Source organism: Dipodomys merriami, unplaced genomic scaffold, assembly GCF_024711535.1.
Source record: "Dipodomys merriami isolate MVZ:Mamm:240054 unplaced genomic scaffold, mDipMer1.0.p SCAF_10, whole genome shotgun sequence".
In the NCBI taxonomy this organism is placed as follows: Eukaryota; Metazoa; Chordata; class Mammalia; order Rodentia; family Heteromyidae; genus Dipodomys; species Dipodomys merriami.
Window position 1 is genome coordinate 41,238,425 of NW_027202271.1, and position 26,233 is coordinate 41,264,657.

General features: G+C 35.9%; 1 protein-coding gene across 8 annotated transcripts in view; it reads right to left on the bottom strand.

Annotated features, from left to right (window-relative positions):
- Positions 1-7,914: 7,914 nt before the first annotated feature.
- The window catches only part of CUNH12orf50 (chromosome unknown C12orf50 homolog), a 24,719-nt gene continuing 6,400 nt past the window's right edge, over positions 7,915-26,233 (bottom strand). For 5 of the 8 annotated variants that reach the window (XM_069989559.1, XM_069989555.1, XM_069989547.1 and 2 more), the window contains exons 3-12: positions 26,053-26,173; positions 20,847-21,002; positions 19,252-19,377; positions 19,058-19,171; positions 16,981-17,091; positions 14,849-14,956; positions 13,742-13,846; positions 13,270-13,473; positions 11,498-11,590; positions 7,915-8,195 (exon numbers count right to left, since the gene is read on the bottom strand). In XM_069989559.1, coding sequence (XP_069845660.1) covers positions 8,170-8,195; positions 11,498-11,590; positions 13,270-13,473; positions 13,742-13,846; positions 14,849-14,956; positions 16,981-17,091; positions 19,058-19,171; positions 19,252-19,377; positions 20,847-21,002; positions 26,053-26,173 — 1,164 coding nt within the window. In that variant the 3' untranslated portion in view covers positions 7,915-8,169. The remainder of the gene's footprint in view (positions 8,196-11,497; positions 11,591-13,269; positions 13,474-13,741; positions 13,847-14,848; positions 14,957-16,980; positions 17,092-19,057; positions 19,172-19,251; positions 19,378-20,846; positions 21,003-26,052; positions 26,174-26,233) is intronic. The other 3 variants (XM_069989518.1, XM_069989508.1, XM_069989527.1) reach the window with 3 other exon arrangements.

Below are 26,233 nucleotides of genomic sequence, written 5' to 3' on the forward strand. Positions count from 1 at the left end.
TGGTTCCTCCAAGGCCAAACAATTAGCAAATAGCAAACCCAGGACTCAAAGAAAGAAAGAAAAAAAAACACAAAAGCTTTCTAGATACAAAGCCCATGTGAATTTGCTGAATTTCTTGGCATTTAGCCAATATTCCTACTGATTTTCTTTCATTTGTTTTATGGCATTCTTCACTGGAGAAGATTATAAAGGTCTTCCCAGCAATGAAGCAATTATTACTCCAACACAAAGCAGATCAAGTTTGAACCCAAAGTTCTCCTTGCCCTCCTGTGGATGATCTGTTTTGATTAGCTCACAAATGGTACAAATTGTCCATTTGTATTTATGCCAGAAACAAAATAGAAAGTTGTGTCTTTTAGTTTTACCAGGCAATATAAACTCTGATTTGTGTGGAAATTAATTAAGTCCAAAGAAATGGTTGAACTACAAATTAGAGGTTGGACCCTGATATTTATTACACTACCCATTTATAAATACTGCATTTTCCCATACCTGTGTTATTTCATGATTTTAAAAAGCAAATGGTGGCCTATGGTAAATGGTGGCCTATGCAAAGAGAAGTTTGTATATAATAAAATTTTCTTAAAGATAATCTAAATATATCTTAAGATAGGACCTGAAATCAAGCTAGTTGATTAGGTAAATCTAACAGGAGAGAAATTAGGTAAACATTTATATATATATATATGTATTCAAAAGAATAATGACATTACTAGGAGGAGAAATATAAAAACATCTATAACTGATGAATACCAAGGGTCTTGTCCCTAATTCCCCAAAGTGTCCTTGTCTATTGAGAAGTTTATTTAAGGTATTCTACGTGACTCCAGGAGTGGGATATGCTGGAATGCTTCTCTCCCTGTTTTTATTTTCTTTATCAAAATACTGATAAACTTAACAATACATTATAAATCAAACTTTTCTTTTTGAGATATATTTTAAAATTCACTGACACACATATACACTCCACAACTAGCTTTGGTAAATTTTAAACTTTTACCTGGATTATGTATTTGATTCATCTGAAAGTTTATATTTTGTGTGAGATTTGGAATCCATTATCATCATTCTCCCCTAAATAGATACCCAATTTCCCTGACACATTTTTATGGTCATTCCTTTCTATATTGATGTACTCTGCCACTTCTGTCATGTATCAGTTTAACACATGAGTATAAGTTCATTTTCTGAGCTTTCTTTTTTCTTCCACTTGGTCTCAAATACAATTACAGTGTGAATACTCTGTTGTTACAACCCTAAACTATAGCTTTATATTACATAGATTGAAAATAAATCTTGCTACTTTTCAGGGCAACTCTATACATTTTACTCTTTTTGCTTATGATGTCTTGGCTATTCTTGAAGCTTTAGAATTTCATACTAATTTGAGAGTGTTTGTTTTGTTCATGAAAAAGATCTTGTTAGGATTTTGAACAAGTTAATTTGAAAATATTTATGATATTTATTTATGAAAATATTTATAGTATTTCCTAATTAAATTCACCCCCTCTATTACCCCTGCCCTATTTTAAACTAATTTCAACAGATCTTATTGTGCTGTTTATCTATCTATCTATCTATCTATCTATCTATCTATATTATATATATATAGTATATAATTTAGGGGACGTAGAATCAAATAATTAGAAATTATAATTTTGTCTGATACATTTTTCTTCTAAAATATTCTAAAATTATAATTAAGATCACCATCTTCCTCATCCTAGACTCTTTGGTGGCAACAATCCTTGTCCAAAAGACAAACTCTTATTATAGCTGGAACAGACTTCCTTGGTCTGTTCACAATTTTTAAAATAAAGAAAACAAAAGTAACTCATGTTAAAAAAAAAAAAAATCCAAGGGTGGCCTGCACAGGGTTGGGGATGGTAGGGGGTCTTCTTCTTCTCCTTCTTCTTCTGTTGTGGGGCTTGAACTCTGAGCCTAGGCACTATCCCTGAGCTCTTCAGCTCAAAAGGAGCACTCTACCACTTGAGCCACAGGGCCACTTCCGGTTTTCCGGTGGTTAATCTCATGGACTCTAAAGCCTGGGCTGGCTTTGAACTGTGATGCTCAGATCTCAGTCTCCTGAGTAGCTAGGATTGCAGGCGTGAGCCACCAGTGCCAGGCTTCTATTTTTGTGTTTTGTTGTCAGTCCTGGGACTTGAATTCAGAGCCTGGGCACTGTCCCTGAGCTTCTTTTGCTCAAGGCTAACAGCAGCACTCTACCACTTGAGCCACAGCGCCACTTCCAGTTTTTTCTGTTTGTGTAGTACTGAGGAATCAAACCCAGGGCTTCATGCATGGGGCAAGCACTCTACCACTAAGCCACATTTCTAGCCTGAAAATACCCAGTTTTAAGGATTCTCACACAACAGAATTCAAGATCTGGGCCTATCCATAGAAGTAATTAGTACTCATTACAGAAAAATAAAGATTCACATTTACAAAATTGTAAAATAAAACGAGTTGGTCTGGTGTGCCAGTACACATCTGTAATCCAAGCACTAGGAATACCAAAGTAGAAAAGTCTGAAGTTCTGTATCAGTCTGAACTATAAAGAGAAGAAAAAGAGAAGAACAAACCAAAAAAAAAAAAAAAAAAAAAAAGAGCTGGGGGGGGGGCTGGAAGGGCTCCATCCATAGCAACAAAACAAAAACAACCAAATAAAATACTCCACAAAAAAAAAAAAACCAGAGCTGTTTTTTGTTTGTTTTCTTTTTGTTTTTTTTGTTTGTTTGTTTGTTTTTTGTTTTTCCCGTTCTGGGATAGAACTCTAGGCAGTTGCTCTAACCTCTTGAGCCACACCCCCAATCCCTTCTTTGTATTGGTTGTTTTCAGAGTAAGGTCTCAGTTAATGCGCTGACATGGCCTGGACCTCCTACTTGTACTTATTTCCCTGTGTCACTGGAGATGACAGGCACACACCACTACACACAGCCTTTGAGGACCCCATACCTCCAATAACTGGCACTTGTCACCATACCCAGCCATTGACTGAGATAGAAAATTGAGAACTCTTATGCAGGCACCAGGGGGCAGAGAGAGGAGTGACTATACTCTGATCCCCTGATCTCTGCTTCCCAACTCCCCAAATAACTAAGATTTTAGGTTTGAGCCACCATACGTAGTATAAAAAGAGTTCTGCCAGATGCTCCCTCCCCTCACTATTTGTTTTTAAATGCAATTAGAATCACTTGAAACATCTGTTTTGTAACCTGTTTTTATTTTCTTTCCTTCTTTCCTTCTTTCTTTCTTTCTTTCTTTCTTTCTTTCTTTCTTTCTTTCTTTCTTTCTTTTTTTCCTTCTCTTTCTTTCTTACTTTCTTTCCTTCCTTCCTTCCTTCCTTCCTTTCTTTCTTTCCTGTCTTTCTTTCTTCCTGTCCTGAAGCTTGAACTCAGGGCCTGGTCAATGTCCCTGAGATGTTTCTGGATTTGTTTGTTTTTGTTTGGGGGGGTTGTTTGTTTGTTTTTGCTCAAGGCTAGCAATCTACCACTTGATCCACAGCTCCACCTCTACCGTTTGTAGTGCTTAATTGGAGGTAAGAGTCTCACAGATGTTTTGGCTTGGGTTGGCTTTGAACTTGAGTAGTTGGGATTACAGGTGTGAGCCACTGGTGCCCACTTGTAATCTAACTTTTTTTTTTTTTTTTTGCCAGTCCTGGGGTTTGAGCTCAGGGCCTGAGCACTGTCTCGGAGCCTATCTGTGCTGAAGGCTAGCACTCTACCACTTGAGCCACAGCACGACTTCCAGCCTTTTCTGTTTATGTGGTACTGAGGAATCGAACCCAGAGCTTTATGGATGCTAGGCAAGCACTCTAAGCCACATTCCCAGTCCCTAATCTAAATTCTTGATTTTTTAAATAGTAGTCTGATTTATACTCAGAGCCTCAAACTAGCTAGGAAGATGCTATACCATCTACATCACAGTCCAGCAAATGTTTTCTATTGTGAACACTTTCCTGTGGCATTATTTATCATCTCCACATGGACTCCCATGTTTTTGTCTCTTTCTTGAGATGAGGTCTTGTTGTGTGGCCTAGGCTGATGTGAAGTTCTCACCACACCCAACAACCACAACCACAACAACAACAAACTCCCAGGTATCAGAGACAATAGGAAAAAAAATGAAAACTAGGTAGAAATTACTCTTTTTCCTTCTTTATGCTAAGTGGGCCAGCATTGTCATGAGTAGTTACAGAAGCTAAGAATATGGTAGACATAGCCATACTTCTAAACAATATGAATCAAGCTAGTGAGTATACTACCTAATGATATAGAAGACCACTTTAACAGTAAAATCCAGCCTACTTGGTACTAGAACCCTAGAAGAACACGTCACCAATCCACTGGGAGTGCTCACTCAGTGCAAGTCTCTCAAGCTACAAGGTTCACATCCCAGATTTAGAAGCTGTATTGGCCAAGTGAAAGAAAGAAATCTCAGAGATAAACATTAGCTCATACAACCATAAGTGTTTATTCTATGCCAGGTACAAGGGGCATAAAGAAGAAAAATAAACCTTGATCTTTCCTTGGAAACATTCACAGCCTGGTGGGCAAAGAAATAAGCTAAACACTATGCAATCTAATTGAATATTAAAATGAAGGTAGATGTATAAGTATGTAACAGTTACTTTAAAATTTTTCTCAGAAACACCTTTCTAGGGAAACCCATGAACACAGCTTCTCTGTTGTGAAACAGAAGAAAATATCTTCTCACAATTTGGCAATCCATCTTTCATCTCATGGAAGTGTCTGGGCAGACCATTATTTCATACAGCATTGCAAATCAGAACTTCCGCTCAGCAAGGAATTCTAACAGTAAAGAAATGTTAATCAGGCTTTGGTGGCTCATGTTTGTAATCCTAGCTACTGAGGAGCCTGAGATTTGAGGAGTATGGTTCAGAGCCATCCCAAGCTGATAATTTCCTGAGAATCTTATCTCCACTTAACCACTGGGGGGAAAAAAATGAAGCTGTAGCTCAAGTGCTAGAGTGTAAGCCTTGAGCAAAAAGCTCAGGAGCAACATCCAGGCTGAGTTCAAGCCCCATGACTGGCACACACACACACACACACACACACACACACACACACACACACACACACACACACACACACACACACACACACACACAAGATTAAAGAAAGAAAAAGAAACAACAAAAAGAAATTAAGAGGTCCTGTGACCACTCCTTGACATTTGTAATATCTTTGAGACTGGACTTCCCTTAAGTATCATATGGTCTATTCTGTATCTCTATGACACACATTGTATCACATAATTAGTTAAGTGATTATTTGTTTCAATAATTGTATAAAAAGGAATTTAGAGGGATATACTTGATTCATCTTTGTCTCTAACATCTAGCAGAGGATTTAACTTCAAAGGATTATTTGCTAACATTTGCTGATGAATTTTACTAAGATTTAAACTATTTGGTCTCTATTTTGAATATAGTACTATGAAAAATATTTTGTTTTGAACTGAAGTATACTTTTAAAACTTTGTTTCCTTTCTTGGTTTGATTGTCAGAAACTCAAAATTAAGTTTAATGTGCATATTTTAAATTGTATATTTTTATTTGTTTGAAGCACAGTGGAATTAAGAAAAATGTAATAGATTTTTTAAATTTTTATTGTAAAGTGCTGTACAGAGGGGTTACAGTTACATTAGTAAGATTATGAGTACATTCCTTGATGAGCATTGTTACCCCCTCCTTTGTTTTTCTCCTACTATCCCTTCCCTATCCCTCCTCCTCCAAACAGAATTTTGCTATCATGATTCTGAAGTTAACATTTCTGGCCACCATCATTGTCCATTGTGACCCATGGTAAGGATATAAATAAATGAAGTATTAACAGATTTTCATCCAGTTTAGTGAAGTGGATAGATTTGGAACCACTGACATTTATGCCTTATTTAATTTCTTGGAGAAATTAGGAAAAGTTGAGTTTTTCTTTATCAGGGATATTAATAGTTCCCAGCATATAGTCTGTGGTTTTGAAAGAGTTGATTTTTAAATCTGTTATTTTCTGTGGTATATGTATTATATAGTAATATACAGTAATATGGTAACAATATTTTATAGTGGAAAATAAGAATAATAGGCATGGACAATAGTTATGGTAAGTAAAAAATGACTCACCAGAAACATTCATATTTTTATCTCTTTAGTTACATAGCAAGAGAAATTAAGGATGATCTCAAGATGGTGAGAATATCCTATATCACCCAGTGAGACAAAATGTGAGAGTTATGTTTTACCTTGGCTGGGTCATGATGACCAGATATTTGATTACACATTATTCTGTATGTTCTTATGGAGATGTGTTCCATTAAAATTGTGAATGATGAATAAAACAGATTATTCTCCATAATATATGTGGGCCTCTTCTGATGAGTTGAAAGCCTGAATAAAAAGGTGATCTTCACAGCAAGAGGAAATTTTTCAGCAGACTCCCCTCCAACTTCATCTACAGTGAGCGCCATCCCTTGCTAGCTACCCATACCAAACTGCCTGACTTGAATTGCAAATTTTCTCATCTTCCAGTCTGTCTTTTCCACAAACTTTGGCCTCAGATCTGATCCAATCCATTAAAATGAACACACAGGGCTGGGAAGGTGGCTCAGTGGTAGAGTGCTTGCCTTGCATGCGTGAAGCCCTGGGTTCAATTCCTCACCACCACATAAGCACAAAGAAAAAAGTTCGAAGTGGTGCTGTGGCTCAAGTGGTAGAGCGCTAGCCTTGAGCTGAAGAGCTGAGGGACAGCGTCCAGGCCCAGAGTTCAGACCCCACGGCCGGACCCAAAAAAATAAAAATGAATACACAGACATGGGGACACACACACACACACACACACACACACACACCACTCCATCCATAGCTGATTCTGTTTCCCTAAAGGAGAATAACTATAGAAGGTTAAGAGGATATGGATTGTTTATTAGCTTCTTAGGTAACTTGTCAATGTATTTGCTTACATCCCTCTCATCTCTCTCTCACCATAGCATTTGCTGGCCAATTTTCATGTCTAATTGCTCTGCTTAAAAAAGCTAAATGGAAGGTAATGACCACCAATACAAGGCAGAAACTAGGATTCATTTCTACATAATTGCAATTATTTCTTATAAAATGTTTTATTAAGTGAAATATTTTAAGAAATATCTCCAAGAGGATACAACTAACCACATTATACATGCAACTATAACTATAAGGTATCCCAAAGACTTAGTGACGTTCTGAGTTTAATAAACTCAAAAACGTATGAATGCTACAGTCACTATAGATGGCTAAACTTGAGTGAAATTTAAAAAAAATTTTAATATTTAAAATGCACAATGCAAAAAAAATAGAAATAAGCTTTCAAATAAAGTCTCTTGTATTTCTAAGTATTTATACTTCTAGAACAACTAAAGCTTTCAAGTTTCATTAGGACCATGGGAATCCATGCTATTCATTTTAAAATGTCCTTTTTCCCATTACGATCACATAAGTTTTATGTTCATTGCAAGGAAATGTTTATCTTTTAATCCTGAATATCTCACATCTCAGCATAGATTTTTGTAGTTGCCAATTAAAAGACATTTTTCAGCAACTGCCTTGCATAATAAACCAACTTTGTCTCTTTCTTCCTTTCTCAAAGGGTAATTCTATTAAAATTCCTCTAAAGTACTCATGACCAAACAGCCACCCTGAGACTTACCTAAATTTGTGTGCACTTTATGTGTCATAACAACTGAAGACCTAGCTTCAAATGTAAGGAAAGAAAGTAGAAGAGCTCTTTCCCTAAGGAATATGGAGAAACAATGATAAAAGTATAATTTTTACCCCTCAATCTATGCACTAACTTGGTTTAGAATTAAAGAAGGACTTTAATTGTCAAACTTTTGAATTTTATTAAATATTTGTGGGAATGCATTGAATCAATTCCAGACATACATGAATACAAAGGCAGTTGTTTGTAATTTGTATTTTTATCAGTTTTGAAAGAACACAATGCACTTTCCTGCATCTTATTTTCAGAATTTGCATCGTATCATCTTTTGGCTATCCAGGATATAGTATGGAGTACTTGAATATCTCATTCTTTGAATTTTCATTTTTGATTGTAAATCAGATGATTGCTGGCACTTTTCTCTTTTCTCATTTTTCTCTTTTCTCAGCCTCCATGTTTACTTGCTCCCATTTCTTCTTGGCTCTAATAATAAAATACATAAAAGAGTTCTCATTTATTTTACAGCCCTCTTTGGAGAATCATTAATATATAATTTATAAACTACTTACCATGAAATCTGAATCCAAAACAAAAAGTAACTCATTGTTTTTAATTAATAAGTTTTCAAAATGCCATTCAGAGTTCTTTTTCAATGCTTACAGAATATTGCACTTAGAGGAGGAAATGGTCAAGAATGGAAATAATACTACATATAAGCCTTCATTATGAACAGCATGAACAATCCATCATAGAGAGACAGGCACCTCCATATTTGCACCAGCTATAACTCTATCCAAAAGGACATGTTGTCTCCAGAGAATTCTGGCAATGACAACATCATTAGGCACCTTCCTCACCTGCCTGACTGGCATGACTCCACATAGAAACTCAATTTTAAATTTTTGTCAGTCCTGGGGCTTGAACTCTGGGCCTGGCCTCTGTCCCTCAGCTCTTCAGCTCAAGGCTAGCACTCTACCACTTAAGCCACAGCACCACTTCCGGTTTTCTGGTGGTTTATTGGAGATAAGAGTTACACGGCTTTTCCTGCCTGGGCTGGCTTTGAACTGTGATTCTCAGATCTCAGTCTCCTAAGCAGCTAGGATTATAGGCTTGAGCCACTAGTGTCTGGCCAGAAACTCAATATTTTCTTCTCCTTTTGCATTTTGCTCAGAGCATCCAACATTTTCCCACCCATTTCTACTTCTAAGGCCTAGTTGCTAAAAATCTGAGGGAGACTAGCAGCAGCTTGTGTTTTCTAACTTTTTCCACTAGCCAGCAGTCTACCTGTCCACTGGGAAATGTTGAAGTCGCTATTGTGTGCCTTTTCAAGAATATCTGAGAGAAACACTGTATTGTGAGAATAATAACAACTGAAAAAGATGTGTGTGGGTGTTACCTATTTTCCAAGCAAAAGCAAACAAGACCACCTGCTTTATTTTATAAAATATTGATTATTTTACAAAATATTCGATCACATCTCTTAATTTCATGAACCTGAAACCCTCATTCTTCCTAATGTAGAAAGACCTTTTTGCACAAAAATCCAGTCCAATTCAGAGATTTCTTAGTCAATTCACTTCCACATTCCAGTCACATTTACACCTCAGTTTTATCCTCATAGTTTACTCCACACCCCACCCTCCATGCTGCAGATCCTAATTTCTGGGGTTGTGACAGGGGAGAGTGGTTATGGCTATAGAAAGATAGGAAGAGAAGATAATGTCAGTAGAATTGATATGTCTGTATATTTGCCTAGTAGGCCAGATGATACAGCCTAAGCTTTTTTAGACTTCAACATACATCTTAATTGAAGATGTTGCTAAAATACATATTGTTATACAACAGGTCTGATATGGAGATTCTGTATTTCTAACAAGGGCCCAGCTTATGTCATTATAGCTTATCCTCAGAATATAATTTAATTAACAAGGATTCAATCCATGGTTGCTGGTTTAGTTTCTTCTGCCTGTCCTTTTAAGATTACAGCTAAGAGGTTCAACAAGAGCATCTTCTTGATAAAAATTGCTTCAAGAGGAACCAAGAGACTGTATAAATTCACTGGGTCTCTCTCCTAGGAACTGCCTTCTAATTGAGGCTCACACGAATGTGGAAAGTCTGCCCTGGACACCTTGGCACTTGGAGTTCTCAAGATGCTATCATCAGCCCTCTCCAAGCTTCCATCTCAGCTAACCCAGATGAGATTGAGAAATTTTCAACAAAGCTTTCTCCCCAAGTGTCATGTGGGGCATGTGGTTGAGCAGCAACACAGATTGTACTGTTGCTAAGTGGTATATTTCCTGTTCTGATGAGATCCTTCCTTCTTCCAATCCTTCTGATTCCAATCTAACTATCCAGGATGAGAGAAGAAGGCTAGTGGGATAGAAGATCAGATCAATCAATGGAACAGTGATGGGGGAAGGACCCCATCCTTTTAAAGTCCCAATATGGGGATTGTAGGAGAACAAGCTGTAGTTTAGCAATTTCTTGCGTCATCCTAGATCTGCACCAACTCTTTACCTCTTCCTGTTGACCTAAATTAGGCACATGCACATTTAAAAACTCCTGCAAAATTAGGGGAAAATGTACTCAATTTAGTAATACTGCACCAAAGTTTTCTTAGGGTACAATACCACTTGAGAAAAGATGGGGGAAAAGAGAAATCATTGTCTCTAGTATATATAAAGATCTTGGTTCTTCATCACACTATTGTCCAAAGGAAGTTTTTAGAAGTGTCATTTCTTAGACTGGGTGCTGGTGGCTCACACCTGTAATCCTAGCTACTCAGGAGGCTGACATCTGAGGGTCATGGTTCAAAGCCAGCCCATGCAGGAAAGTCTGTTAAGACTCTTATCTCCAATAAACCACTAGAAAACCAGAAGTGGTGCTGTGGCGCAAGTGGTAGAGCACTAGCCTTGAGCTGAAGAGCTCAGGGCGAGTGCCCAGGCCCAGAGTTCAAGCCCCATGACTAACAACAACAAACAAAAAAGTGTCATTTCATCTTTATTTTGGAAAATAAGGAATGTGTCTAGTGTGGATGTATTCTTCTGAGGAACAATATTATCTGTGTGTATCAATTTCAGATTATTTTGAAAATTCTGAGACACTCATCTAGATAAAATCTCCCTATCTGGATTTTTTTTTCTGAAACATTCAGTTGTCTGAGAAGTAAATAAAATATTCTGGGTGATTTCCAAAACCTACTCAGCCCACCTTGCTCTGTCACAAATGAACAGTATGCATATTGAATTCTGAACCTGTGTTGGCAGGATCCAACCAAATGCCTTCCCAGAGCACAAAGTACAGTGCATAGGAGAATACAGAACTTTGAATCTCCTAACCAAGAAAATTCAACTACTGCTCTCATAGCCTTGCCAGCCTACATTTGTCTACAATACACATAGTAAAGCTTTACTATCTTATTTGTGCCAAAATATGGTTTTATGCATTTGCCTGGTAGCATAGCAAAAAAAAAGCACTATAACATATTATGAAATTGCTGCATTTACCGTGCCTATTATGAAGAAAAGAACTTATCAAAAAGCTTTTAGATATCACACAAAATAGTAAAAAGGAATACAACAAAACCACACAAAAATTAAATTGGTACTAGAAAAGATAAAATCCAAGCAATAAAGTATGCATGCATATATACATATATGCATATATATATACATATATATATATATATATACTTTTCTAAAGTATGTACTTTGAACTCAAAAACTTGTTAGTCGTTTTCAGAAGAACTCTATGATGCATTAATTCATATATATTTAAATATTTACCTGGATATATCTTTTCATTTTTTGAATACATTTTGGAAAAAGGAATTCTTTTTTGCCAGGTTGACCCATTATATGATGCTGGTGCATGTTTATCTGAGAACAAAGGAAAAATGATACTAGTAAGCATTTCTAAACTTCAAAATCATATTCCACTAGTGTTTCAAAGTTATAAACATCTCAAGAGTGAGGCTATTCTCTCAGAATTCATATTACCTCTTCAATGCTAAAGCAGCAAGAATGTGAAGGTATTTTTTGTGACCACTCAAGTTATCAGTGGCTGTTCAATTCTTCAAATAAGGTTCTCTCCCATAAGGTCATCCTAGAGATTATGACAATATCTAGAAGCAACCCACTGCCTTGTTTCACCATGATTATAGCAGAATTTTACTAATGTTTATAGGCATTCACTTTAAAACTACCACCACCACAACCAACAACAACATGTATGTGGATGATCCAAATCCAATTTCCTTCCAATGACCAAAAAGGTCAGTCTCCAATAGGAATCTCACTAAAGCTCTTTATATCTATTTGGTGTGTGTGTGTGTGTGTGTGTGTGTGTGTGTGTGTGTGTGTGTGTAAAGATACACTTTTCTCTGGCATATCTACATTCCAACCAGGATCCAACTATGTTGTATTTGTGTTTTCAAGGATTACTATGCATCTGAGATTCTCAAAGGGTGGCTCATAAAAATGTTCATAAAAATTTGCTTTTATTTTTCCTGTGTTGATCTTTGCAGCAAGGATGCAAGAGGAACATAGAATTGTTGGTAACTTCACATAATGTAGATCTTTTCAACGGACTGTTCTATTCTGCAGTATTCATAACCATCCACTAATAGTAAAATAGTGATAATCAATACAGTAGTATTAAATAAAACTAAGGAATGCTTCACTTCAGAACATCCTGATTTACATATGTACGTCCATGTACCTCATTCTAAAACAAAAAAATAAATAAGTGAATAAAGCTCACTTCTCTTTACCTTGTTGAAGAAATAACCTAACAAAAGCATGGGAGTCTTAAATTATGTTTCCAAAAGTTCACAATATTTGGCACCCCATTACATACAAATGTGAAATTACAGAGGATTGAATGGCATTTTTAAGTTTAGAGAACTGAAACCCAATTTCAAGAGAGCAGAATTCATCTAAAGCAAGAAGCAGAAGAGATTTAGTTCTTTTCTCCCCTGTGGCCTTGTACTTCCTGACATATACTTTGACTTTGCCTATTATATGATGAAATGTTTTAGAAGCAATCTGTGCATGGCGGGAGAGATGAAAGGTTGTCAAAACTATTGCAGTTAACCCCTAAACTAACCCTTTCAAAAAGTAATCATGAAGGCCTAAAGAAAAACCAGGGTAGTAAGCCTGACAGTGATAATTGAACAACTGCACTTAGTGGAACAAGAAAATGTCAACCATTGAAAAACAATCCTCCCTGGGGAAATAAAGCTATCCAGGGGGAACAAAGTTCAATGCTTTGAGGCAATGCTCTAGGGAGATACCACGTCAAGTCAACTACACCCAGTGTTGGTTCTCTTCCATATCCTTTAAATTATGTACATGGCTGCACACAGAAGAAACCCTCTCACTAGTTTCTAAGACATTATGGGGCAAAGGGTTGAGTGATCGTCTGGGAAAAGAAGAGCAGAAGGGTAGCAGACCCGTGGTCCCACCATTAGAAATCCCAAGGAAGGCACCCCTCCCCTCTTACCACGCCCCCCCCCCCCACACACACACAAGAGTAAACCCATCAGGGAGATCCTCACCTGGACAGAGGTTGAGTTTGGGTTCCTTGTTAACATTAACTTTATTGTAGGACCCATTGGTGGGTCTGCTGCGAGGAGGAGCATTCAGCTGCACGGGCCTGACCGCATGTCTTTGAACATGGATATAGGGTGCATTCTCAGCATTTCGGTTTTTGTTGTGATGATGGTAACTCATTTTATGCTTGGAATGTGTGGCCTGCCCTGCTGTAAAAACAAAATAATGGAGGAGAAAGTACACGATAGGACAAGCTTGCTTCACATGCATAAACACAGTGCACTTGAAGTATTTGCTAGGGATAATGGAAGCCCAGGGGAACTTAAAAGAATTCAGTTTAGAAGAGTCAGGCTAATATTTACAAAAAACATTTACGTTGCATGACAGTGGCTTGTTTTCAGCAGAAATGTCTGATATTGAATCCCTCTTTATATTACAAATTAGAAATATCAATCACACAGATAGGATGCCTTTTACCTCTCCTCACTCCTGAGTTAGGAAAGTTCCTGGGTTCATCATAAATCCATTTTCTTTTCTTCACACCTTTAAAATGAGGCTTTCTCACTGGCTGGACATCATTCACTTAGAAAAGATGCAAATATTTAGTGTTAAAGAAATGCTATTAGCTGAAAATTACTGTAGGTGATAATTACTTATCTGTAACTTGCACATTAAGCAAGTTAAATGCACTTTATAGACCTAAACATGGTCCATTTATAACTGTCAAAAAAAATCTAACTTTGGGCTGGGAAGATGGCTCAGTGGTAGAGCCCTTGCCTTGCATGCCTGAGGCCCTGGGTTCCATTCCTCAGCACCACATAAGCAAAAAGAAAAAAGCTGGAAGTGGTGCTTTGGATCAAGTGGTAGAGAGCTAGCCTTGAGCTGAAGAGCTGAGGGACAGCTCTGAGAGAATTTTGAACTTCTATATAGAAGATACTCTCTATTTTCAGACTGTGACTAGGAAAGACTTCCTGTAGAAAAGTAGAAGCTGGAAATTCTAAGCTCAGTAGGACAGCATGAAACTAGAGAGGATATATTTTATTGTATTTCTTGTTAATCTATTGACTAAAGCAATGATTGGAAAGTGGGGAAATTATCATAGGAATATTCTTCACAGTGTTTGCTAACAAAATTCACTTATTCTGATATGTTAAATGAACAAATCAAAGTTTTTTTTAAAAGGAAGTGACTAATTTTTAAGCTAGTAAGACTCTCAGAAAATATATAGTCCAACAGACTAATTTTTCAGAGTAGAACAACACTCTAAAGCATTAAAGTCCCATGGTTAAATAATTAAGGTCAGGAAGTAGTGCTGTAGCTCAAGTGGTAGAACACTCGCCTTGAGCTGAAGAGCTGAGGGACAGCGCTCAGGCCCAGAGTTCAATCCCCACAACTGACCAAAAAAAAAAAAAAAAAATTAAGGTCAGAGCCAGGATTGAGACCACAGGACTCTTGACTCCTAATGCAGTATATAGTTTGATTTATTACCTTCTGTTTTATTTTGGTTCCTACCCCAGCCAAGCCTTATGTTCAATTTATCCACCCAAATTGTGAATGAGTGATTGCTGTACCATTAATCATTACCTTTAGTATTTGGACATTTTGACACGGTGATGTCTTTCTCTTCAGTTAAAGCTTCACTTTCATCTACTCCAAGAAATATGATCCTCTGTGGAACATAGCAGTCACCTCCTAAAACAAAACCTTACTGTCAGTAGCAGCAATGTTATGAAAGTCATGAAAACTTCCTTTCAAGACAGCAATGCCCCGTATAGACTCCCTTTATGCCACCTTTGTTTAACGCCTTCCTAATGATGCTATCCCTAATGATATAGCTGTACATATCAAAATGATTAGAATAATAGATTTGCATTTTACATGTGTAATTGAAGACCCAAAATGTAAACAAATATAATTACAAGAAAATTCACATATTCCACAAAATTGATTTTCATTTAACTTACAATAATAAGTTAAAGGAAAGACTCCAAAGTCTTTAACTCCCATTTTCTAAATGAGGAGCAGGAATTGTTTTTCTCTCTCTTTGCTAATTTTTCAAAGGAAAAAAATTACAAATGTTTAATAATCATTATTTCTACCTTTTAGAGGTATTCCTAATAAAGGGAATTTCTCTTCCCTTTAAAAATATTTCATGTTTCTTGACATTTTATTTCTAAGGAAACACTTATAGTTGCCTTAAATATTTCATTAAAAATGTTTAGACCAGCCGGGCACCGGTGGCTCACCCCTGTAATCCTAGCTACTCAAGAGGCTGAGATCTGAGTATCATGGTTCAAAGCCAGCTGGAGCAGGAGAGACCGTGAGACTCCTATCTCCAATAAACCACTAGAAAACTGGAAGTGGTGCTGTGGGCTCAAGCGGTAGAGCGTTCGCCTTGAGCTGAAGAGCTGAGCTGAAAAGCTGAGGGACAGCGCCCAGGCCCTTCACTACACATTACTCTTTATTAACATAAAATATTGTTTCTGAATAACTGTCTACACTTGGGGATGCAATTTAGTGGTACAGCACTTAGCAAGGCCCTTGATCCTCAGCACCACAAAAATAAAAAGTAAAATCCACTTAAATCCTGAACTAACCTGTGAAGAAAATTTGAACTATTATAATAATAGTTGACACTTTCAGAGAATTTTCCTATGCTTCAGTCTTTTGACAGTATTGTAAATGACTTACTTATCTTTTTATACTACTTTTAATTTCAATGTGAGTTTAGAGACTTGTTAGTAAAGACACAGTATGGAATCATTTTAGACAAAAAGCATTTTTCCTCCCCTTACAAACTACATGTGTGTCAGGATTTTCCCCACTTGAAAAAACGTCACTGTTAATGCCTTTAATCTAGATGTAAAAAGTCATCTGTTTGTGTATCTTGTTAGATTTGGCTCATTGTTCCAGCATCTGTAAATTGTGTAGACATACCTCCATTCATCCAGTTATTAAATACATTTCAACATTCATTTACTTTACAAGTATTTACAGAGTACATATTATGTGTCATTCTGCTGTAGTTATTTATGATGACTAGCTATATTAAGTCCCTAACTTCATGACGCTTATACAAAACTCATGATAAAAAAAAAACCCTACAATTTTTGCCATGAGCAACTGGCATACAGTACAATAACATTCCTCCCCAATAATAAAATTCTATAATAAATACCTATGACATAGTAATTGGAAAACAACATAGCAGTGAAGAACAATGAAAAGAAACATATCAATTCCACATTCATGTTCTTCCCAACTTTTGTCCATGAGCCAAGCTCCATGCGTCCCTTGCTTTTCTTTTGTATGTTGTGGGGCCTGGGCGCTGTCCCTGAGCAATTCAGCTCAAGGTGAGTGTTCTACCACTTGAGCCACAACACCACTTCAGGTTTTCTGAGTGGTTTACTGGAGATAAGAGTCTCACATACTTTCCTGCCCCGGCTGGCTTTGAACTGCGATCCTCAGATCTCAGCCTTCTGAGTAGCTAGGATTATAGGCGTGAGCCACTGGCGACGGTCTCATGCTTTCTTTTTACATGAAAGCATTTCTAGTTTATCCAAGGATATGCATCTTAAGCAGAAGTCACCAACCAACCACATTGTAAAAGAAAGAAAACAGTCCAAAGGGTAGGCTAAACATGAAACAGACAAGGGTGAATGACTCAGAACTTGTTATGGTGATAATCAGAATCACCTGGGAATACATTCACTCACCTCCATTTTCAAAAGCAGAAATGTCAGTCCTTGGTTTCCTATCCAGTGATGTTTTCATCTCACCATGCCTTTCAAATAGGCTAAATTTTGTTGGCACTGTAAGACCATCCCCTAGAAAGAAGAAAAAAAAAGGAAGTCAAAAGTCATTCCATAAACTATTAAATGCTGGAATAAGACTATGACAGTATTCATGATGAAAGTAAGTAGCTTATAAGTTAATACAAATATATTGTTTCCCAGTGACCTGATAAACAATGTGTGAATATAAGAATTTAGGCAAAATTTGCCATTGTCATTAAAGCAGCAGGCAAGTTTATTCTATTTAGATTACTAACCAAGTGGCACTTTGGAAAATTTAAGCAATCTAATACTACTGTGTATGCATAATGTACTTAGTTTATTTGATGTATTTCAATGTTTTAACATTTTCTTTGCTTATCTAGTCACCATGATCTATTAAGTTAAAAAAAAAGTATTAGAGTCACTCCTAACAGCAAAATTCTAATCCTGAAATAATATTTTGTTTTCCTTACATATCTCTGGATAATATGCTTTTAAAATAAGTTGTAAAATGCAATGTATGTTTCTAAACTGGATCCCAGACTCGGTTGAAAAGCACTAATTTTGATGTAAAGGACATTAATGCCATAATTGGCGAACTTTATGGGAATAGTTGTCAATAATAATATTGTAGCAATTGTAATTTCTGAATTTTGATCCTAAGGCTCTAATTAGAGCAAATGGGCATAACATCTGCAGCTTACTTTCAAAGACTTCATAAAGTAATTCTAGTGGTGTGTTTGAGAGGGTAGTGAGTGAAAATTCAAATGTAGTTAAAATACTAACGTTTAGAGGAAAATCAGTGATCAGTATACAGGAATTACCCAAAACAAAAACAAAAGTTTTAAAAATATAACCCCAAGCAAAACTAAATATATGTATGTATTTAATATTGCACATATTATCATTATATAATAAATTAAACTATATTATAAATACTATATAATTGGCTTTCTGATCCTATATTTTAAAATTGGTAGCAAATTTTGTCTGTGTTTTAATTTTTGTTATCTGATTAGTTCAGGTCTGTCATCTATCTTTAAATGATTCCCTATGAGGCTTTCATTTTTTTTAATTCTACCAATTTATGGGCTGTTGCTGCCACCTATTGCCATAAGTTTAGTTTGCTATATACAGATAAGCAAGACAGGTACTTTAGATGCTCTGTCCTGCACTATGTCTGCTCCTCACCTTGATCTTCAAACTTGCCTAGACACATCTCTCTTTTCTCTGTCTGTCTCTCTATCTCTCCCCACCTCTCTCTCCTCTCTCTCTCTCTCTCTCTCTCTCTCTCTCTCTCTCTCTCTCTCTCTCTCTCTCTCATACAGATGCAGACAGGAACGGAGATTAAATTCTCTAATTCTCTATTGTTACAAAATGTGTCTTAAACTCACCCTAAGGATAAGAAAACTATATAAAATCATAGCACTCATGGATTTATTGTCCCCGAGTTTCTGGTTTTATACCTAGAATACAATATTTTCTTCTCTTCCTTTAACACAAAGTGTTTGCCAACAGCAAAATAAGAATTACCAAAGAGAAAGGTCTATGACAGAAAAGCAGAATATGGGATTTTTCTTCAGTATTGCCCTAAAGTTGCCTGGTACATTCATTTAATGAAAAAATACACTTCTGTTTTGCTATCTTCCTTTTGTCCTTTTTGGACAAAGTTATCTTTTCTGTTCAAAAAAATCTAGACGGTTTACAGTAATACTTATTTCATACACAAATAAAATGGTAACATTGAATATTTACAGGACTATTACATAAGGTATGAAGTGTCACCTGTGTTTATGAGGTTTATTCATTCTGTAGCTCCTCTAGGAAAACATGATTATGGTAATAGCGACTTTTCACAGGAAACTTGGGTCATTCAATAAAAACATTTTCTTCTCATTCTAAAGTCTGATGTATTATTTATTATTTAATCCTGCTTGAGTACAGTGTACTAAATAATTCACAATCATGCCAAGAGTCTCTTACACATCACTTTGAATGTTGCCTTTTCATTTCTTACCTTCTTGTAATTCACTGCCACTTTCCAAAGGTTTTTCTAAATCTTTCTCCGTTGTGGGAGCTATGCTTTTGGACGATGAAATATCTGGAGGAGTATGAAATCTATAGTATTCACCTAATCTCCCATAAGAAAACAAAGGTTAGTATGTGTACCACATCAAGTAATAGAAAATCCACAAATGTTTGATTTCTTACCAGATTTATAACACATCTCCTTTATTGCTCTTTTTTCTTCAATTTCTTCAGGAGTCTTTGTCCATAAACTAGAAGCATCTATAGGACATATTGTTTTAGAATTAAAGTGTCGCAAATCCAAATAATCTGAAAATTTGTAAATCAGAAAGAAAAATCCCAAATATTGCATTCACGGGTGGACTATTGTTTTTCTAATTCCTAAAGTCAAGACATTTTCATACTCAGAATGTTTCCATTAACATTTTAGGCATTAGAAAGAATCAGTCAATAGAAGAAATGTCACATTATGTATCTTGAAAAAGAAGCTGAAGGCATATAGATTCAGGCTGAGGTAGTGTGTGGAAAAGAATTGTAGGCATGAAAGATGTGGAGGTGTAGAGGTAAGAAGAACAATAAGCACTTTAGTGCATCTCTAAGCCCAGAAAGGATGGGGGCCTGGAGCCTGCAGGATGACAAATTCCATGACAGAGAAAAGAATAAGTTTGTTTTTCTGAGGACTCTAAGGATTATGTTAAGACACACAGATGATAATAGCAATACAAAGAGACATACATTAACAGCTATATAAATAGATATAAATAAGTATATATTTACAGTAGTTGTTAAACAGAAGATATTGTTTGGGTTTCTACAAGTACCAGTACAAATTTATATAAACGTGAGTTCTGTGTTCTCGTCAACATACAACAAAACCTTCCAAACCAAATCGTTATAACCATGTATAGACAAAGAACAAATTAAAACCTAATGTATTCCAGTTATTTAATAAAATTAAAAATATTTTCAAAATATAACCTAGACATTGTATCATAAAAGATTAATAGTGAGGGCGGGAAGGTGGCTCAGTGGTAGAGCGCTTGCCTTGCATGCCTGAGGCCCTGGGTTCAATTCCTCAGCACCACATAAGCAAAAAGAAAAAGCCAGAAGTGGCACTGTGGCTCAAGTGGTAGAGTGCTAGCCTTGAGCTGAAGAGCTGAGGGACAGTGTCCAGGCCCAGAGTTCAGTCCTCATGATGGGACCAAAAAAAAAAAAAAAGATTAATACTGAAACAAAATTATCAAAAAGCAAAAAAGGTCAAAAGCTATGTACATATGACCATATAAGATGATGCTAAGAGAAAGGAACCCCAGGATATGGACACAGGAGATTTTATCTATGTTACTGTTATTTTTAATGTACTTATAATGTACTGTGTGATTTTTTTTGTTTCTTTTGCATGTTCTTCCCCGTTGATATAACCCCTGTTGTCACTGTGTTTAATTTCAGTGCCCTGCATCTTGTATATACATTTTTCTAATTTGGGGAGGGAAAGGGAAATAACAAGATACTGAAATAAGGATACAGGTTTGTAACAATCAAATGTACAAGGCACAATGTTGAAAATGAACTTTACAGCTTCGCCTTGGGGGTGAGGAGGGAAGGGATGGTATTGGAAAACAAAGGAGGAGTAACAATGCTTGATAGGAAATGTACTCATTACCTTACTCATGTAACTGTAAGCCCTTTTACAGTAATGTTACAATAAATACATTAAAGTTAAATTATTGTAAGGTTTTTAAAAGTATTCGTTGTAATCAGAAAAAGGGTTTACCAACCATTCTGTTCATCTTCTTCCTCCTCTTCTTCAAAGTTAGTTTTTAAAACTAAAGGATGGTGAATGGGACGTGATATATTCTCCTGAGGTTTCAGAGGTTCCTGACTATGGGTTGGAGATGGATTTCCTTCCTGACTTTCTTTCTGTAGTGTGACATCTAAAGAGAAAATGCAATAATTTGGTCTGTTTAAAATGGGGTGAATATATTTGATGGCCAAAAATTGTTTCTAATCATCTCCCATTTTGCTAAAATGTCTCGTTTAAAAAAGTATAATTAAGACTATAATCAAGAAATCTAATAACAACAAATGCTGGAGGGGATGTGGCCAAAAGGGAATCCTACTTCATTAATGCTAGAAGTGTAAGCTTGTTCAACCACTTTGGAAAGCAGTATGGAGGTTCCTGAAAAGACTCCACATAGAGCTCCCCTATGACCCAGCAATCCCACTTTTGGGCCGTTTACCCAAACAATTAAGAACAAGGTCATATATCAAAGCTACCATCACAACTATGTTTATCGCAGCATTATTCACCATAGTTAACATATGGAACCAACCCAGATGCTCCTCAGTAGATGAAAGGATCAAGAAAATATTATATATATGTATATATGTATATATATATATATATATATATATGAATTTATGCCTCCATCAGAATGAATGACATTGTCCCATTTGTTAGGAAATGGAAAGATTTGGAAAAAATTATATTAAGTGAAGTAAGCCAGGCCCAAAGAAATATAGTTCCCATGGTTTCCGTTATTCGCAAAAACTGCCAGACAAGCAGAAAAGGTCAAAAGCTATGTACAAATGACTATATTAGATGATACTAAATGAAATGAACCCCAGGATAGGGACACAAGAGGTTTTTTCTTTGTCGCTGTTGTTTTTAATGTACTGTGTGATTTTTTTGTTTATTTTGTATGCTCTTTTCCCATGGTATAACCCCTGTTTTCACTGTATTTGACGTCGGTGCCCTGCATCTTGTTTATAAAATTTTCTAATTTGGGGAGGGGAAGGGAAATAACTAAATGCTTAAATAAGGATACAGGTTGACCCATTGTAACAGTGAGATATACAAGACATTATGTTGAAAATGAACTTTACAACTTGAGGGGTGGAAGTTGGGGAAGGGATGGTAGGAGAAAAACAAAGGAGGGGGGTAACAATGCTTGATAGGAAATGTACTCATTACCTTACTCATGCAACTGTAACCCCTTTGTACAGTATTTTTACAATAAAAATTTCAAAAGCATACTTACTATATACATTATTTTGCTTGAAAGTCATGAAAACTGTATACTTTGTAGATTTTAGGCATAAATCACAGTTTGTTATTGTCATAAGTTTTGTATATATATATATATATATATATATATATATATATATATATATATATATATATTCAGGTGGTCTTTGCCTTAGGATTGCTCAACTTTTCATTGGTATGAAAAAATGGGCATTGAGCAGAATTCAAATTTTGAATTTTTACTTTTTTTCTTAGGTTAGTAATGTGCAGTAGATAATTTCTGGGCAGTGGCAATGAACCATATAACCATAAAGGTAAAACATCTGATACCCCATAGTTTACTGTGCTCTCTGGTATTTTAATTGTATTAAATTTATTTTTAATTTGGATGCATTTATTGAGATGCAAATCCAGTGTGATTCAAGAAGCAGTATGGATTGATCAAGCAAGTTTGATCACAAGAATTGTAATAACTATACATTAGATGGGTGAGATAAGAATAACTTTATTCATTACAACAGTATGAAGGAGAAATTACATACGCTGAGCTTATAATGACAGACTATATATGTCCAAATGAGAGGAAGACCCAAAGGTTCTAGTTTCTATGGCAAGGAGGAGATTATTAAGAAGATAGAACAACAGTGCTTTGAAGTTTGACTTGCACACTCGTTACAGTAGCCAAACCCTAGGTTATATTTAAGTGACTTTATAGTATCAGAAAATAATAAAGTACAAGACTACTGAATATATGGCTCTTTTGTCAATATTGATTCAGCTTATTTTTTCTCTAAAGCAGTGAATAAATAATTTGGCTAATAATCAGAATCACCTAAAAAAATAAATAACCCCAATAGGAGAGCTATTGCAGTGGGGAAAAACAACCACTGATAATGAATAGTTGCTTGACAAATAATGGAATGAGACAAGGGAGAAAATATTAGTAATTTTAAAGATACACACTTGTATATTGATAGAAATCATTCAATATGAGTGAAAAAAATTGTAGAAGAGGAGGAGATAGTTTCTGAGTCTATGTCTTCAAGTGGATAAGAGAGAATAATATCTTTACCAAATAGAAAATTAGGCTTTAGGTAGGAGCATCATAGAACATCTATGCTAAGTATGGAGAAGGCTAATATACATGATAGTAGATAAGAAGCTGTAGTAATTGAAATATTTTGAATTTCTCCTCTTGTTTTTAAATTTCTCAGTCAGGTATATGCTTACCATTTGAGATGAAAGGTTGGCAATTTAAGGAAGGCATGCAAAATAGTAAGTAACTGAAGTGCCTAATAAGTCCTCAAGTAGTAGAGCACCTGCCTAGCAAGCACAGAGCACTGAGCTAATATCCTAGGTATGACTCATTATCTTCCTCATCGTGATGATCATCATGATCATCATCATCATCATCAGTCACAATAACAATAATATAATTAGTGCATAATATTTATATAACAGTAATTATTATAGTCTAACATAATATGGATGAACCCTATAGGAACAAATGTTTTATTCATCAGAGAAATTCATTCAAGTTAGGGGGTCACAAGAGTCAAAAGCATGCAAAAGGGATGAACAACGAGGTAGAGGTGAGAGAAGACTGTGAACGGGGTAAGGGATTGGGAAGTTGAGTTAAAGACATTGAGAGGTTAGGCCAGTGATCGATCACATATATTCTTAATATATATTTTATATTGTAAAGATACTGTACAGAGGGGTTACATGAATAAGGTAATGAGTACATTTCCTACTGAGCATTGTTAGCTCCTCCTTGTTTTTCCCCTACCATCCCATATCACATATTTTTATATTGATATATCCAAGAATCAACGCTAGTAGTGATAGTAAGCCTTTGTTGAAAATAAGAACAAATGACTAAGATAGTTGTAGACAATTACAAAAGTCAGCAACTCTAAGTGGTCAAATGACATAATCTATTCACACTAGAGTCACAAAAGATGTTTTTATCAGTGAATTCCAGACAACAGTCAGAAACTAGAACTGAGGACCAAGAAAAGCCTTCATCTCACCTCCATCTTCAATACTAGCTGAGGAATGGGAGAAGAACCTGTAGCCTCTGGTTGAGGAATCCTCAAGGGGAAATAATTCATGGTGGACTGTAAGATGAGGGAAAGGTTCAGAGAAGTAGAGAACGAATTCTGTGGATAATTAGAGATTGGGGAGGAATGAAAGGGCTGGCAGAGGGACAGAAGTCTGTCACTTCGGAGTCTCTTGCATTGACTTATATAAGCAAAAAATGGAAAATGAAATTACACTTGTTTTCAAAATTTGGAACACTAATGTGGATACAAGAGGCTGTGTCAGAATGCTATGTATGTATTGGGTTGTCTTGTGCCCGGCTGATAAGAGCCAAAATTGGAGTAACCTGGATATCATCTATCATCTGCCTATGAGACTCTTGTTCCCCAATCACTGTGAAGTAGAAAGTTCTACAAAAAGGGCTTGAGTCAGTACAAAAATACATATTAGTCTTGACAACTTGTTGAGGCTTCCATAAAACTAGTTATATTTTTAATAAATGAGAATAATCAAACAAAACTAGAGCATTTTCCCAGAGTATGTCTTGCAGAGAGCCCAGTGACTGTTACCCTGATAGTACCTCTCGACCCAGAGATGCATCTTTGTTTTCTCATGGTCCTAAAAAAGCTACTTTGAGAAATCTTAATTTTATCTATAGAACAGTAGTGACTAAACTGTTAACCAAATTACAAAAAAATTGTAATATATATTTCATGCAATAAAAAAAAATCACACTACATGTAAAGGAAGGGGGCCAAATTAATCACTTAAATATTTGCAGTAATCTTATCGCAACATATCATCCATTTCTCCATCCATCTATCAAAGCAGTCAGGCTTATTTTCATTTATATGTTTTATTTTTAAATTTAAAAAATTTAAACTGCAAATTTTCAATTAATTTAAACTTACATTTTAATTCATTAAATTTAAATGTGAATATTTGTACTCAGGGCCTTGTGCCTTGTGAGTAGGCAGTTTACAGTGCTTCTAGCCATTTGCTATAGTTATTTTTCGGATAGGCTCTCATGTTTTTGCTGGAGCTAAATCACATTTCTCTCATAAATGTTGCCTATATATGTAGGATGACAGGAACCCACCACCCCACCCAGATTATTTGTTGAAATGGTGACTCAAAAATGTTTTGCCTTGGCTGGCCTTGAACCATGATTCTCTTGGCCTCTTTCTCTTGAGTAGCAAAGATTATGGACATGAGTTACCATGCCTAAAAACATTCCTAAGTATTTTTGCTCCAGACACTACACAAAGGAGTAAGAAAACTGACTAGTCATCATGTTTATAGCATACTGATGAAAAGAACCATTACAGAGTAATATTTTACATTGCATATCTTGTATGATAAAACTAACTCAAGTACAACAATGTGTACTGTGAATTCAGAATTTCCTAGGAGTACCTAACAGGACTTAAGTTTTAGTTAACCATTTATGGGACTCAAAACACCAAAGGACTCATTTCAAGAGTACTTAATCAAATGTGGTAGCCATAGTAGGAGAGTAAAGGGGGTACGATGTTAGGAACACCATGGTTCTAGGAACTGCAGTGCTCCTGGTCTTCATACTTGTGAATACAATGTTCTTGTGTTCATTTCTAGAACTTATTTTAAGTTCTCATTATAGTTTAGTTGAATTGTTTCTCCACAATTAAAGTGTCGGGAAGAATCACAACCAAAGCTGCTCTTCTAGAAACAGCATTTATAGTTCAGACCTTCTGGATACTGAAATGTACCGTTTTCCTTCACCTTACTTTAATGTATAATACTATGCTGCTACTACAAAAATAGATAATAATGTAGTCCACCCAGGTAATTCAGAAAACTATCTATCTATCTATCTATCTATCTATCTATCTATCTATCTATCTTTATATCTATATATATATTTATATACTCACTACTACTTGGTGGCAAAAATAATCCATTGATATTTCGAGGTTTGCTGTGGTAAAAGATACAACTGATCTTCACACAACCAAGAGGCTGAGTTTCCCAGAAGCAGGAAATGCTACAGTTTTGCTGGACAAAAGAGGTGAGAAAATGTAATGTTTAGATACCACATTCACAATAAATACAAAG